The sequence below is a fragment of the Anopheles marshallii genome, chromosome 2, assembly GCF_943734725.1.
Source record: "Anopheles marshallii chromosome 2, idAnoMarsDA_429_01, whole genome shotgun sequence".
Classification (NCBI taxonomy): Eukaryota; Metazoa; Arthropoda; class Insecta; order Diptera; family Culicidae; genus Anopheles; species Anopheles marshallii.
In genome coordinates this window covers 86015268-86027486 of record NC_071326.1, presented here as the reverse complement: position 1 = coordinate 86027486, position 12219 = coordinate 86015268, and the positions used below count along the sequence as shown (strand labels likewise).

The following is a 12219-nucleotide window of genomic DNA, read 5'->3' as shown; positions in this document are numbered from 1 at the left end:
ATCTGGACACGAACTGGAGCACAGATGGAATTGCTTGTGCGAGAGAGGCAAGGTGTGGGTCTGGTTTTTTCTTTATTGTTATTGTGCTGTAACGGATGGGTTGTGCATAATTCTCACCCTCTGCCCGTATCAAACACACACGCGGGGTCGGACCGACGACACAATTGCGTCTCTCTCGCGTCGAGATCGTTGCTTAACCTAAACCAAACTCATCCACCATGCAGCCGGCTTCATTCAACGCCCAAACACGCTGACATAATGGCGGAAAAGGCAAAGCAAAGCAACGAAACATATATTTGTCAGCCGAACTTGAAATGGACCTGTGGCGATTTTATTCACATAAAGGTTTTGCAAACACGATTGGCTCGCTTATATAAAGGCACGATCGCGCAAAAGAAGACTAAAATCGGTTCAACTGGGGCGGTTGGGGTGCGTAGGGCGCTGAAGAGAGCAAACGAGGTTCGTCGCCTATTGCTGCTGCATGTTACGTTAGATTTATAGACGAAATGGAGTTAGAAAAAGAAATTGAACGCTATTTTAAACTAACTCACGATGCTTTGAAAGGAAGAAGAATGATTGTATTTACACTGTACTTAAGCAAAATTAAGCGTGTAATTGTTATCTTAGTATCACCTTTTTTGTGTTTTAATGTGAAATTGGAATCATACACACAGAAGTTCGTTGGTTTTGCGATTGTTTTAAAAGAACAACTACCTCATTTATTGGACGGTTAGTGTTTTCATTTCCAAACATTCAAGAAAAATGACAAAGTTTAAAAATACCCAATATTTGTGATTTAGACTTTAGGGCTGGGCAAAAAAATAATGTTCGGAACCCATTGGTCCTTTGTAAAAAACCAGCGAATTTCTAGATCTTAATATCAATTTGAAAAAAGATACTCAAATCAAGTACTGATTTTAGCGAGTTTTAATTAATGTCAAAATGGCTAATGTTTTCTAAATTCATAAATGCAATGCGGGTTTGTTGGATGACGAGTTCGATGACTATTACTTTAGAATTCCTGGAATGAAAATCTGAACAGATTCGGCAGAATCTGAAGAATGAAATCTCATCACAATCCTGGAAACGTAAGTTGAAGTTGGAAGTTGTTGAGGGAGTTACCTTGCTATATAATCGTACTAAAAACCATTAAATCTCTTACGGAATGTAAGAAAAAGCGTAGTCTTTAACAGCCAGATTTTGACATCTCTGTTTTAAAATTCTCTCCTCGTTGCACTCCGTCACATGGTATCGGTAACCGGTGATGATGAATGGATTTGCTATTTTGCCCGAGAATTAAAGGGCTTTCTTCTGCTTCTTTATCGGCACAACAACCCAATGAGCTCTAGAGGCCTGTCATTTCTGGTATCCTTTGACTTTATTTGCCCGTTGCCGGATAGTCAGTTCGGCGTACCGGGGATTGGTCCGGATGGGATGTTGGATCGGTCCTGTCGTGTGAAGACCTGAGCCTATACCAATACACTCCTCCAATAGATTGAAAGAAGCAATAATAAAATTGTATATATAAGTGTAGGGTTGTATGGAAAATTTAGTGTCGATGTTGTCTCACGAGCTATACAGTTCAGGGGGCGAATCTTGTGTGCTTTCCGATGACTTCGTAACATTTCTCTTTGGACAGAATTTCTTGTCGCTGGTATATTTGGTAACGTGGTTAAAATAATTCTGGTGAGCCCATTTAATGGCAGGCACTGCCTTATAAGTCGTAAGGCCTAGAAAAATATGGGGTTATTATTGATTAGATTTGATCGAGATTTTCAAATTTGTTACCATATGGCAATGTAATTCGCACTTTTCAGTATCATTAAGCCATCCTCATTAGTTTATGCATTAACTGAGTTAATTTTCTATTTTGCCATAAAACAATTTCCGCAATTTATTTTATCTAACGTTTCGGTTCGAAATCGGGTTTGCAATTTAGTTTGGTGTACGATTTATCTGTCGTAAACGAGTTGTAAATTAATTGCCCCACTTATTTTCCGTTGTCCAAATGAACTTCCGCTCGCGACCATGATTCGTCAAAAATTGCGTCGCTGTTTTCAATCAAACTTTTTTTGTGTTACTCTTAATTGACCTTTGAGCCGTAGGCGATGCGTATAAAACTTTTTGATCATGATTTTTTTTATTTACCTTTTTACACAAAGTTATGACAAAAAATAGCACAAGGCCACTATAGTGAGGCGTAAATTTCGATCATGTTAGCCAACAAAAACGCCGTTACACTCCATCACACAGTACAGGTCTTGGTGGAAATGGTTTAAAACTACTGTTCAAGGCGTAATATACGACGGAAATAATAATAACTTCTCCCGACACGAGATCAACACTTACCGGAAGTGCACAATTGACGATAAGATGCATCTCCCTTGCTTACGGAGAAAATATTACGCTTCTGTCAAACCATCAACCCAAGACGCTGGGACGCGATCACTTGGCACGTTGTTTTGCGAACGTATTGTGATGCTATGCTTATCGCGGTGGGAAAAAATAAAAGTGCGCAAAAATAGCATATCGCTCATCGTTCAAGGAATGCTGTGAGCAGAGGCGCACAATGTGGCAAACAAGCCCCAACACTACAACACACTCCTCTGGTGGTAACCGACAAAGTTCCGGTCCGATTACTTCCCCGATTGGGCGTATTTGTGTTTGGGGGAGCGCGTTCAAAAATGCTGTTTGAGAGTGGTGTATAAGGATGAAAAGAAATTTTGACGCAAAATGACTCATCCTTTCACTGTGTGAAGAATGTGTCTGCTACTACCCGTCCGATCGGCGACAGCATATGAATCGTTTAGTTTCATTTAGCCCCTTTTTATGCTACGAAATTATCTCGAAGGCTCGTCTTCGCGGAAGTATTTCTACTTTGTGTGCTTTCTAGGTTGTTTATCCCCCTTTCACGTTCCCTATTGTATCGGGCGGGTAATTGGGGCCCCTGGTGAGCGGAAGCAGCTCACTAACCCGATTGTTCACGGTATGAATCCGGGCCGAATTATACTCACCTCAAGCATCGAAATGCGTCGGGGTTTTCCTACGTTCGCTGCTTCTTTTAACTCACCCATTCGCTTCTGATTTTTTTTGTTTCTGTTTTGTTTTATTCCAGATATGGCCACCACCCGATAAAACGCCACCCCGCAAGCACTGGGAGCGTGTGTGCGAGAGAAGCGATTACAGAGTGACCGTAAATTGGATTACACTTTATTTGTTTTACGTCCCGAGATTTTCATCTCCTCCGGAACGTCCAGTGCGTTAGGTAAGGTCAATGTCAGTGCTAGCGGGGGTCCGCGACGAAGGACCGGGATAGCTGGGAAACGAAGGGCGGTGAGACGTGAATTAGGCGTGGTACACGCGTCTTTGGTTTTGTCGGTATCGTGGATCCGAGATTTAGGTCATGATTAGCCGGAAACTTTCCCTTTTAATCGGTTCAATGGGTTTGTTGTTGTTGCCGCCGGGGCGTATCGTTCGAGATCGAAGGGCATGGCCTTTGGAACCAGTACCGGTTCTAAAATAAAGCCCGTCACTGCTAGGACAGAAGGTCAAGGAACTTTAGTGTGTCAACTATGGGGTTTGTCCACGATGTGGCAGAGAAATTATGACCGCCTGATAGGAGAATGTGAATAGAGTTTCTTTTTTACTGAAGTTGATCGTTGTGCGCTGCCGACATTTTCAACGGTAATTGCATCTTGGAAAAATGATGAAGTATAAAAAATGTGGTTAATCGAAAAATTGAAGTAAAAAAAAAACCGTTCCTAAACAATCGGCTATTTCACTTTCACGTTCCGGAACCAACCGTCAAACGGTTGGGAATAAACGGTTTTCGAAAGGAAGAGTGACCTCTTAACGCCAACTCTGACAGGGGAAGAACGTTAACAATTGCCTAACTGCATGCGCCAATAGACAGGTAAAACGAGAGCCCCACTAGTGAAAGTGGATCTGGACAACAATTCCAAACACCACGCTGCAATACCCCCTCGGGGCATGTCTGCTGACGGTTCGTCGAATTTGGATTGCGTCAATCAAGTCGAGCGTCTAGGATCTCTCAAGTGCCCAAACAAGGCAAGGTCGTTAATTTGGGGAACCCGCTAATCGGTTTACCTTCAGCCGGATGCCGGTTACTTTCCAATCTGCAGGATCAGTTGTCGTTTCGCATCTCATCATCGCGGGTGCTAACGATCGATCGGCTGTGATAAGCAGGATAATTCAAAATTCTTCTACTGATGATTTCACTTTTAATACCATTTGGTTGTGGATTTTGGGAGAAAAGCGCAACATTCAAAGAGGTGTGAAAACGTTTACTGCTGGTGAGAAAGATGAGTAATAGCCTGCATACCAAACGGAGGAATGCGACTGTTCAATGTATGATTGATTTCGGGATAAACATGCAGTAGGCGATGAAAGTCTGAATTGTCGGTAAAGCAGTACATGCGGAATAACTAAAGTCGTTCGAATTGCAGGAATTAAACACGATCTACAATCTAGATTTTATGTTACAAAAGTAGAGCGAGATGCTCACGCCCTCTGCAGTCAAACGCTCGAAGCTAACTATTGCAATCGAATCGACCGTTGAATAATATTCAACACATGTCATCTGAGCAATGTTCGTGACAAAACTAGTCAAGAGTTAAATACAGAAGGACTATAGCACATGATAATACAAATAAAATCTGTATTAGATACGGGAGTCTTCGCCCAGAGTCTCCAGAGTCTTCTGCAATTCAGAGTCAAACAAGTAATCGATCAAGTCGTTCGACCCTAACCCGCAAGAAAGATTATTCCTGCTTACTGGTCCGCAAACCCAAATGAGTTTGACTTTACTGATCTAGAGATTCCTTCCAACTGTTATTTAATATTGAATTTTCTTCTCCGTATGGGGTGAATTCTCCTATGCCAGGCGAGGTACCACTAGCTCTCGAATTCCAGAAGATACAATGGCGTACTACTCACGCAACTTTAAAACCTTGTTGATGGCTCAGGAGGCCAAGGAAACAGCTTCAAGGATGTTGAACTTATCCCTTGTTCACGGTTAGAGTAGTTGTCAATTTCCACATGATTGTCTGTAATTTGAACGTTTGCCCACATGCTGGAGATGCCATTCTGACACTCCTAGTGAAAAGAATAATGGTACCGATGGTAGCTCGTCCAACTCATAATTCGTCTTACTACCAATTCACTACCACCTTGGACCAGTACCCTGCGTGTGTGTGTGTGCGTTCGCTAATCAGTTCCGCACGCTTGTCAACGTACGTCGCGTAATCGTATGTGGCGAACCTTGTACGAACCATGTAGTGGTAGTAATCCTCGCCCCATAAAGGAAAAGAGGCATAGGTTCCATTGTGCTGGTTAAAAACAACATAATGTTTCCATTCGTCTCCTTCTTCGATGGCTGAACTGTTGGGAATGCAGCGCACATCGTTTGTAATCACCCCGGCACCCAACCAAGCTAAAAACCAGCCCACACAGACGAGTGCAGGGACTGCAGCCGAACTACGGCTAATCGGTGTACCGTTTTTGTTTCGTTCGCCGGGCAAAACGCAGACGTTAAAACCATCTACCGATATGATAATGGGGCCCGCTTGTGCAATCTTTCAATTCACGCGTGCCCGGCGGCGACTCGCGCACTCCCAAAACGCACGAACGTCTCTCTCGGGTCGGTGCGATCCGTAGTAGCGATCCGTGACAGAAATATTATTGTTTTGCTGCTCGTACTTAAGGTTGATTAAAATAATTGCAGCACTCTCGGCAGGTCCAAGGAAAGCTACCCGACACGTATCGGTGTGCTTATGGCGAGCGGACGAGCAGGGTGAATATGAAATATATGTTTATGCGGCTCCATCACCCTTTCAACGCGACGCCTTTCCCCGTGCGAGTGGTGTGATAAAATTGTAAATTGAAAACAAAACAGCAGAAGTGTGTTTCTCCAACGATTTATGCATGGCATTAAACTTGACATCTCATGTTTGAAGATCGTTCGCTGTTTGTGCTTAATAAACGAGGGAGTGTATCGAATTTTTAAGACGTCATTTTCACCAGACCATGCCGGCTGATGTCCGACTGGCGACTAGGTCAATAATGTCGGAGCAGTACACATGGGTGCTAGTTGGTTCACCATAGTGTGTCACCGTCATCCAGCATGGGGGTCCGTGGAAGTTTCGGGCGATGGCAGGCAAATTTCACCCTCTACGAAACGGTCCATGGTGGAGGGAAGCAAAAAAGTAAAACCACTCTTACCGCATCCATTATTCATGCATTTCTCTTTTTGCATGCGCGCTAAACCGGGCCGAAAGGCGCGAGAAATATGCCTACGAGAAAGTACACGCTCGGTTGAGTCGACCCCACCACGCCGGGGTGAGCTTACGTGAGGCCAACGCTGGGGTTGGTGTGGTTGATGATGATCCATCGCTTTGATGGCGTTTCGCCGGAACGTAACTGCTTCATTCTTCCATCATTTTTTTTTTTGACAACCATCCCGGTACCGGTGGCCAGGGAATGGTAAGCTAAAGATGCAAACATTAAAATCGCATCATTAAACTGCCTGGGTAGCAGTGGCGAAAGCACTGAGGGGAAGCCCCGTGAGCCCGAGTGTGACCCACATTTTGGCAATCGAAACTGATCGGACGGACAGACAGATTCGCCGAGACCGAGTGTGTGTGTTCCGAAAAAAAACGGGTTTCTTTCATCACACACCGTTGCGTGGAGAAGGCGAAGAAAATGGCAAGTTCGCTAAAGGCTTGGTACCAACGGATAGGCTCTACAAGGCTGTTTTCGGATGCATCACACCGTAGATTCTTGCGCAGAAACAATGGTATGATATGGTTTAGTGATTGTTACTAACGGCGATGCTTACTTTATATCGACTTACTAGCATTTGAACATTGTTTGTCCAGCTCTGGAATGGCGTTCGTCCTCTGGCCAGATTCTGAGGTAGACGATCATCCATTGTTCCACCGCGGAACGGATATCATTTCTTTGTTGTTGCCACCATCGTCAACATGAGAAAATCATTGCAGCGTCCGCTACATGAGTCAGACAATAGTAAACAATGTGCTTAAAGTTCTCATGGAGACTTCCCCTTTATGTTGCTTTGTTCGTACGCGTATTGGGAAGAGCAGATCGGGGACAGACCTAATAACAACCGAGCGAAATACCACACACTGAGCGTATGACATATTTCGCCTGCCATTGCTCCCGCAATGCAACTTTACGTTACGCAAGATGGACGTGTGGACGGGCATCACACGAGCAGAAGAAACCAGTGCTACCGGTCCGGCAAGTGCTGTACTATTTTGCTATCTTCCCACCTAGAATAGAGATCAACTAGCAACTAGGTTACAACCGGTGGAAAAACTTTCGCGAAGCCTATATAACGCATTAACGGTAGTGCAGCGATAGGCTGATGCATCGATCTTTCCATGCACATAGAAAGTAACCGTAGCAAACAGGAAACGAAAGGCCTCGCAACAGCGTTGACATGAATATTTATCAAACATAACGTCCATTTTTCATCTTGCCCAAGCTTACCGGATGTTGGATTATCAAACCTGTCCACTAACACGCACGTGTTACGTCAAACGGGATGAGATTGTAAATGGCTCTGTAGTAGATTACAGCTGTTTGCCCTTGGAATGCGTTGGTGAAGTGTAATGTGTTATGATTCACCTGACAGTGTTGTGTATAAAAGTATACCAACGACTGGCATCTTTCCTTGCTTTCCGCGAAGCGCGCAGTGTTGCGAACGGAGGTTTAGCTAACGATCTTTCCTTATTGCAACTGGATGGAAACACAAACTCATAAGAAATCGTGTGATGTTGCTTGTACGAGAGAGACGTACAATGCACTGATAAGGTCGGATGTTTATTTAGATATTGATTTGTCACAACGCGTACTAAGCACGAGATTATTTAAATGCCTACCATATCTCATCACAGTGTGGCATTCCGCGTACAAAGACTCGGGCTATTCCTGCAGTTCGCAATTCGCCTTTGTGCTGGCAGCGTGTGAAGAAAGCAACTCTCGAGAACGCGTGTTGCCGCTCTCAGCAGTAACGGACTGGTGTTCGGTTCTGGTAACAAGTCTATAACTGCACGAAACCCACTCATTATATTGCCAAACTGCCCTTGAAGTCGACCGGTCGACGACTTGCAGCAGCGCTAACTCGATTGCAAACCGTCGTTTGGGAAGGAAACAGAAAGTGAAACTGATAGCGTCGGTAATGATTACGCCTCTTTTGCAGATCCCAACGAAGAACCAAGCCAGCGTCAAGATGAGCCAATACTACTTCCCGATAGTGTTCGTTGTTCTGCTGGAGATACTGCGTCTGGCACAATGTAAGCCATCCTACAGCCATCTAAAGCGATCGTCACGGCAGTACATTTCTATTTCCTTATGTTTCATTCGTTCTTATTAGCACATCCATTCCTGTTCAACGCTGGAAACCAACAGCGTGCGCAGGTGGAATGGAAAACACCGGAGGACAACTGGACGGCCGAGGCAGCACCAAGAAGCATTTATCCGTTGTTGCAAAATCAGTACAACAAACATCAACTTCCACCGACAAACCGGTACGAGATGATCGAAGGTGACGAGGACGAGCAGCTGCTGAGGCGGATGAACGAGGCGCGACAAAATGCAACCGCCCGCACGCTGTTCTACTCCACCAAGGAGGAATCCCATCTGCCGCCGCTGCTGACGAAGACGATCAAGTATTTCAACTTGCAGCAAGTCGCATTCGAGCTGGAAACGAGCGTCATGTCGCAGGTATCCTGCACTGCTTGTAAGGCTGGTGCGGGTTTGCTGCAGCACTACATTCGCACCGGCAAGAGCAAGGAGGAGATCATCAAGATGATCTACCAGTACTGTGTGAATCTGAAGATTCAGTCGGCGCGCGTTTGCGAAGGTGTTAGCCAACTGTTCGGGGTGGAGGTTATTTACGTGCTGAAGCGTATCACGATCGGGCCGGACGAGATATGTAGCTTCATCATTGGGGATGCCTGTGGCGACATTTATAATCCGTACCACGAGTGGGAGGTCGAGTTCCCTCCAGTTCCGAAACCGGATCCGCGTGAATTGGGCCTGCCCAAGGAGGCCGCTCCAGTGTTCAAAGTGCTGCACCTGTCAGACACGCATTTCGATCCGTACTATGCCGAAGGTTCTAACGCGGACTGTAACGAACCGTTGTGCTGTCGGTTGACGAACGGACGTCCGACGACTCCGAACGGTGCCGCTGGTAAGTGGGGTGATTATCGGAAGTGTGACACACCTCAGCGGACGGTGGATCATATGCTGAACCACATCGCGGACACGCACTCCGATATCGATTTCATCATCTGGACAGGGGATCTTCCACCGCACGATGTTTGGAATCAAACGAAGGAGGAGAACTTGAAGGTGCTGAAGGAGACCGTCAAGCAGATGACGGAGAAGTTCCCTGGTATTCCGATCTTTCCGGCACTGGGCAACCATGAGAGTGCACCGGTCAACAGCTTTCCGCCACCGTACGTTCAGCAGGTGGACAGTTCGATTGCCTGGCTGTACGACGAGCTAGATGTGCAGTGGAGACGCTGGCTTCCGGCGAGTGTGTCGCATACGGTTCGACGTGGAGCGTTCTACTCGGTGCTGGTACGTCCTGGTTATCGGATCATCTCGCTCAACATGAACTACTGCAACAACAAGAACTGGTGGTTGTTGCTCAACTCCACAGACCCTGCTACCGAGCTGCAGTGGTTTATCTACGAGCTACAGAGCGCCGAGTTCGCGGGTGAAAAGGTGCACGTGATCGGACACATTCCACCAGGTCACTCGGACTGTTTGAAGGTGTGGAGTCGTAACTACTACAAGATTGTGTCGCGCTTCGAGAGTACCATCACGGCGCAGTTCTTCGGCCACACGCACTTTGATGAGTTTGAAGTGTTCTACGATCCGCACGATCTGAGCCGTGCGACCAGCATCGCGTACATCGGACCATCAGTGACGCCGTACAATGACCTGAATCCGGGTTATCGGATTTACTACATCGACGGTGATCATGATGAAACTACGCGGGTAAGAAAAACAGGCTATTTGCGTGGTACGTTTGTTGATTGATCTTAACCGATCTTGCAGCTAGTCGTAGATCATGAATCGTGGATTATGAATCTGAAGGAAGCAAACCTCTACGATTATCCGATCTGGTATAAGCTGTACTCGACCCGGGCAGCCTACGGCATGAAGGGACTGAGGCCCGCAGACTGGGATCAGCTGATCAACAACATGACCGACAGTAAAGAGCTGTTCGATCTGTACTACAAGTAAGTGGTTGTAAGTGGTGTAAGAGGTTCCTTACAATATTGACCGACCCATGTTCTTTACGTACACAGGCACTACTGGAAAAACTCACCGGTCAAACCGGAGTGCGATTATGAATGCCGCAAGCGCATTCTGTGCGATGCCAAGAGCGGGCGATCACACGATCGCAAGTACTTCTGCGAGGTCGTGGAAGCGAAAATCGACGAGAGCAACAAGGGCTGGAAAGATTGGATCTTCAGCTCGATTAGCTCTTCGTACGTACTCTACAAAAAATTGTTCTAGCCACTTGGCTTGTGCTATCTGCCGTTCCCAAGCGTGCTTATCGACATACCCGAAACGCATGCAGCTTAAACAAATCCGCACACACACACTGCCATCTCACACTGTACAGTTATTAGGTAGTGATGGTGGTGGTTTTATTGTGATGTCGCCCGCTTCCATGCTAACTGCTCTCCACACGCTAATCTAACTCATTTGCCTACTTTTTACAAGCACTAGTCTTTGGGAGGAAAGTTTGGGTCATAGTTCATTCCAAGTGTTATCTCTGTCGCTTTCCCTGTCTTCACACTTCCATTTCGCAGCAGCTCCGTATCTGAAGGTGCCCATGCCTCGGTAGCGCACGCACATCATGACCAAGAGGTGGTGGAAGCGTACGAACGGAACAGACGGCTGCCCAGTGTAGAGCGGGCCGCCGGGTGATCGGGTACTGACGCTTTTGGGTTTTGTATGTCGACATTAATACAACTGCGGTGAATTTTAATCACTGTATTTTAGCGTATAACTTACCCGAACCAATGCCACCGCTGGTTGTTGGTTCGTACAGATGTATGTTTAAGTGTGTTTCCCTGAGGGATGTAAATAAAATAAACTTTCACACAGCATTTCAAAAGCAATGAGGTATTTAAATGTTTAACAAAAGGCCATTTACAACACCAGGTGGTAGAATATGTTGAAGAAAGAGTAACATAAATGATACAACACAATATGTTACACGTGTAATTCAGTACTGACGTCAGTTAATGAATCGTTGACTGCACTGCTGGTCGGTGATTTTGTACGCTTTTTCTGCTCAACAGCATATCCTACGCTATTCACGGTATAACGAGAATTTTCTGGCGAAAACGATGACCATCTGCAGGCAGCGATGGTGATAGATGAAAATGCTGATCCACATCCCCTTGGATAGATGTTTCCTCCCGGGAGCGCACTTCTGTGGAGCTTAAACCCTATGAGATATCCCCATGGTTCAACCAACGTAAACATGATCGGATCAGTGATCGTGAGGTATTTCGTGATACACGATTTCTTGGAGAGGGGCCTCGCAAGGCCTTCAATGTAGAGTGAAACACATCAAGTGTACGGTAGGTTTGTGATAAAGGCGAATTATTGCTGCAGCGGTACAATCCAATTGTACACCAAACGAACGTGTTAGATGGTCTATCGTGACCAGTGAAGCCGACAGCGATTGAATCGAACTGAACCGGAAACTGTTAAAAAAAACCGGCCGTCGCCGGTTGATGGAACAACAGACTTTTTCATTTAGGAAAACACAGGTACTCGACTATTAGGTAGACGCAGTGCGTACGCGAGCGGTAACTTAAATAGAACATATTAAAACAAAAATCCTGCAGTAGCGTCATTAATTAGCATTAGAAGAAATTCCTTCTGTAAATAAGATTAATGCAGTCTCACCAAAATAAATTATTTCCAATAGTAGCCTTTCCTTTCTATGCGTTATTTAATAATTGCTCATCGTCTCAACGGCTCAGGAAAATAGCACATAGAGTGCATCTTTATCTGCGCGTCTCCAGTACGCTTATCTAGTGCATGTTCAAGGTACTTTCGTTGGTGTGTAGTTTTTGTGCACTCCATTGCAGTTCAAGCTCTTTCATGCGATAGAACCAGCTATCAATATTATCTTATCGG

At 45.5% G+C, this 12219-nt stretch overlaps 1 protein-coding gene across 1 annotated transcript; it reads left to right on the top strand.

Annotated features, from left to right (window-relative positions):
- Positions 1-8260: 8260 nt before the first annotated feature.
- LOC128710505 (sphingomyelin phosphodiesterase) lies at positions 8261-10992 on the top strand. The gene is made up of 5 exons (XM_053805561.1): positions 8261-8336; positions 8417-10050; positions 10111-10295; positions 10365-10547; positions 10875-10992. The coding sequence occupies exons 1-5, from the start codon at positions 8273-8275 to the stop codon at positions 10990-10992; spliced, it is 2184 nt and encodes a 727-aa protein (XP_053661536.1). The 5' UTR covers positions 8261-8272.
- The last annotated feature ends 1227 nt before the right edge of the window (positions 10993-12219 follow it).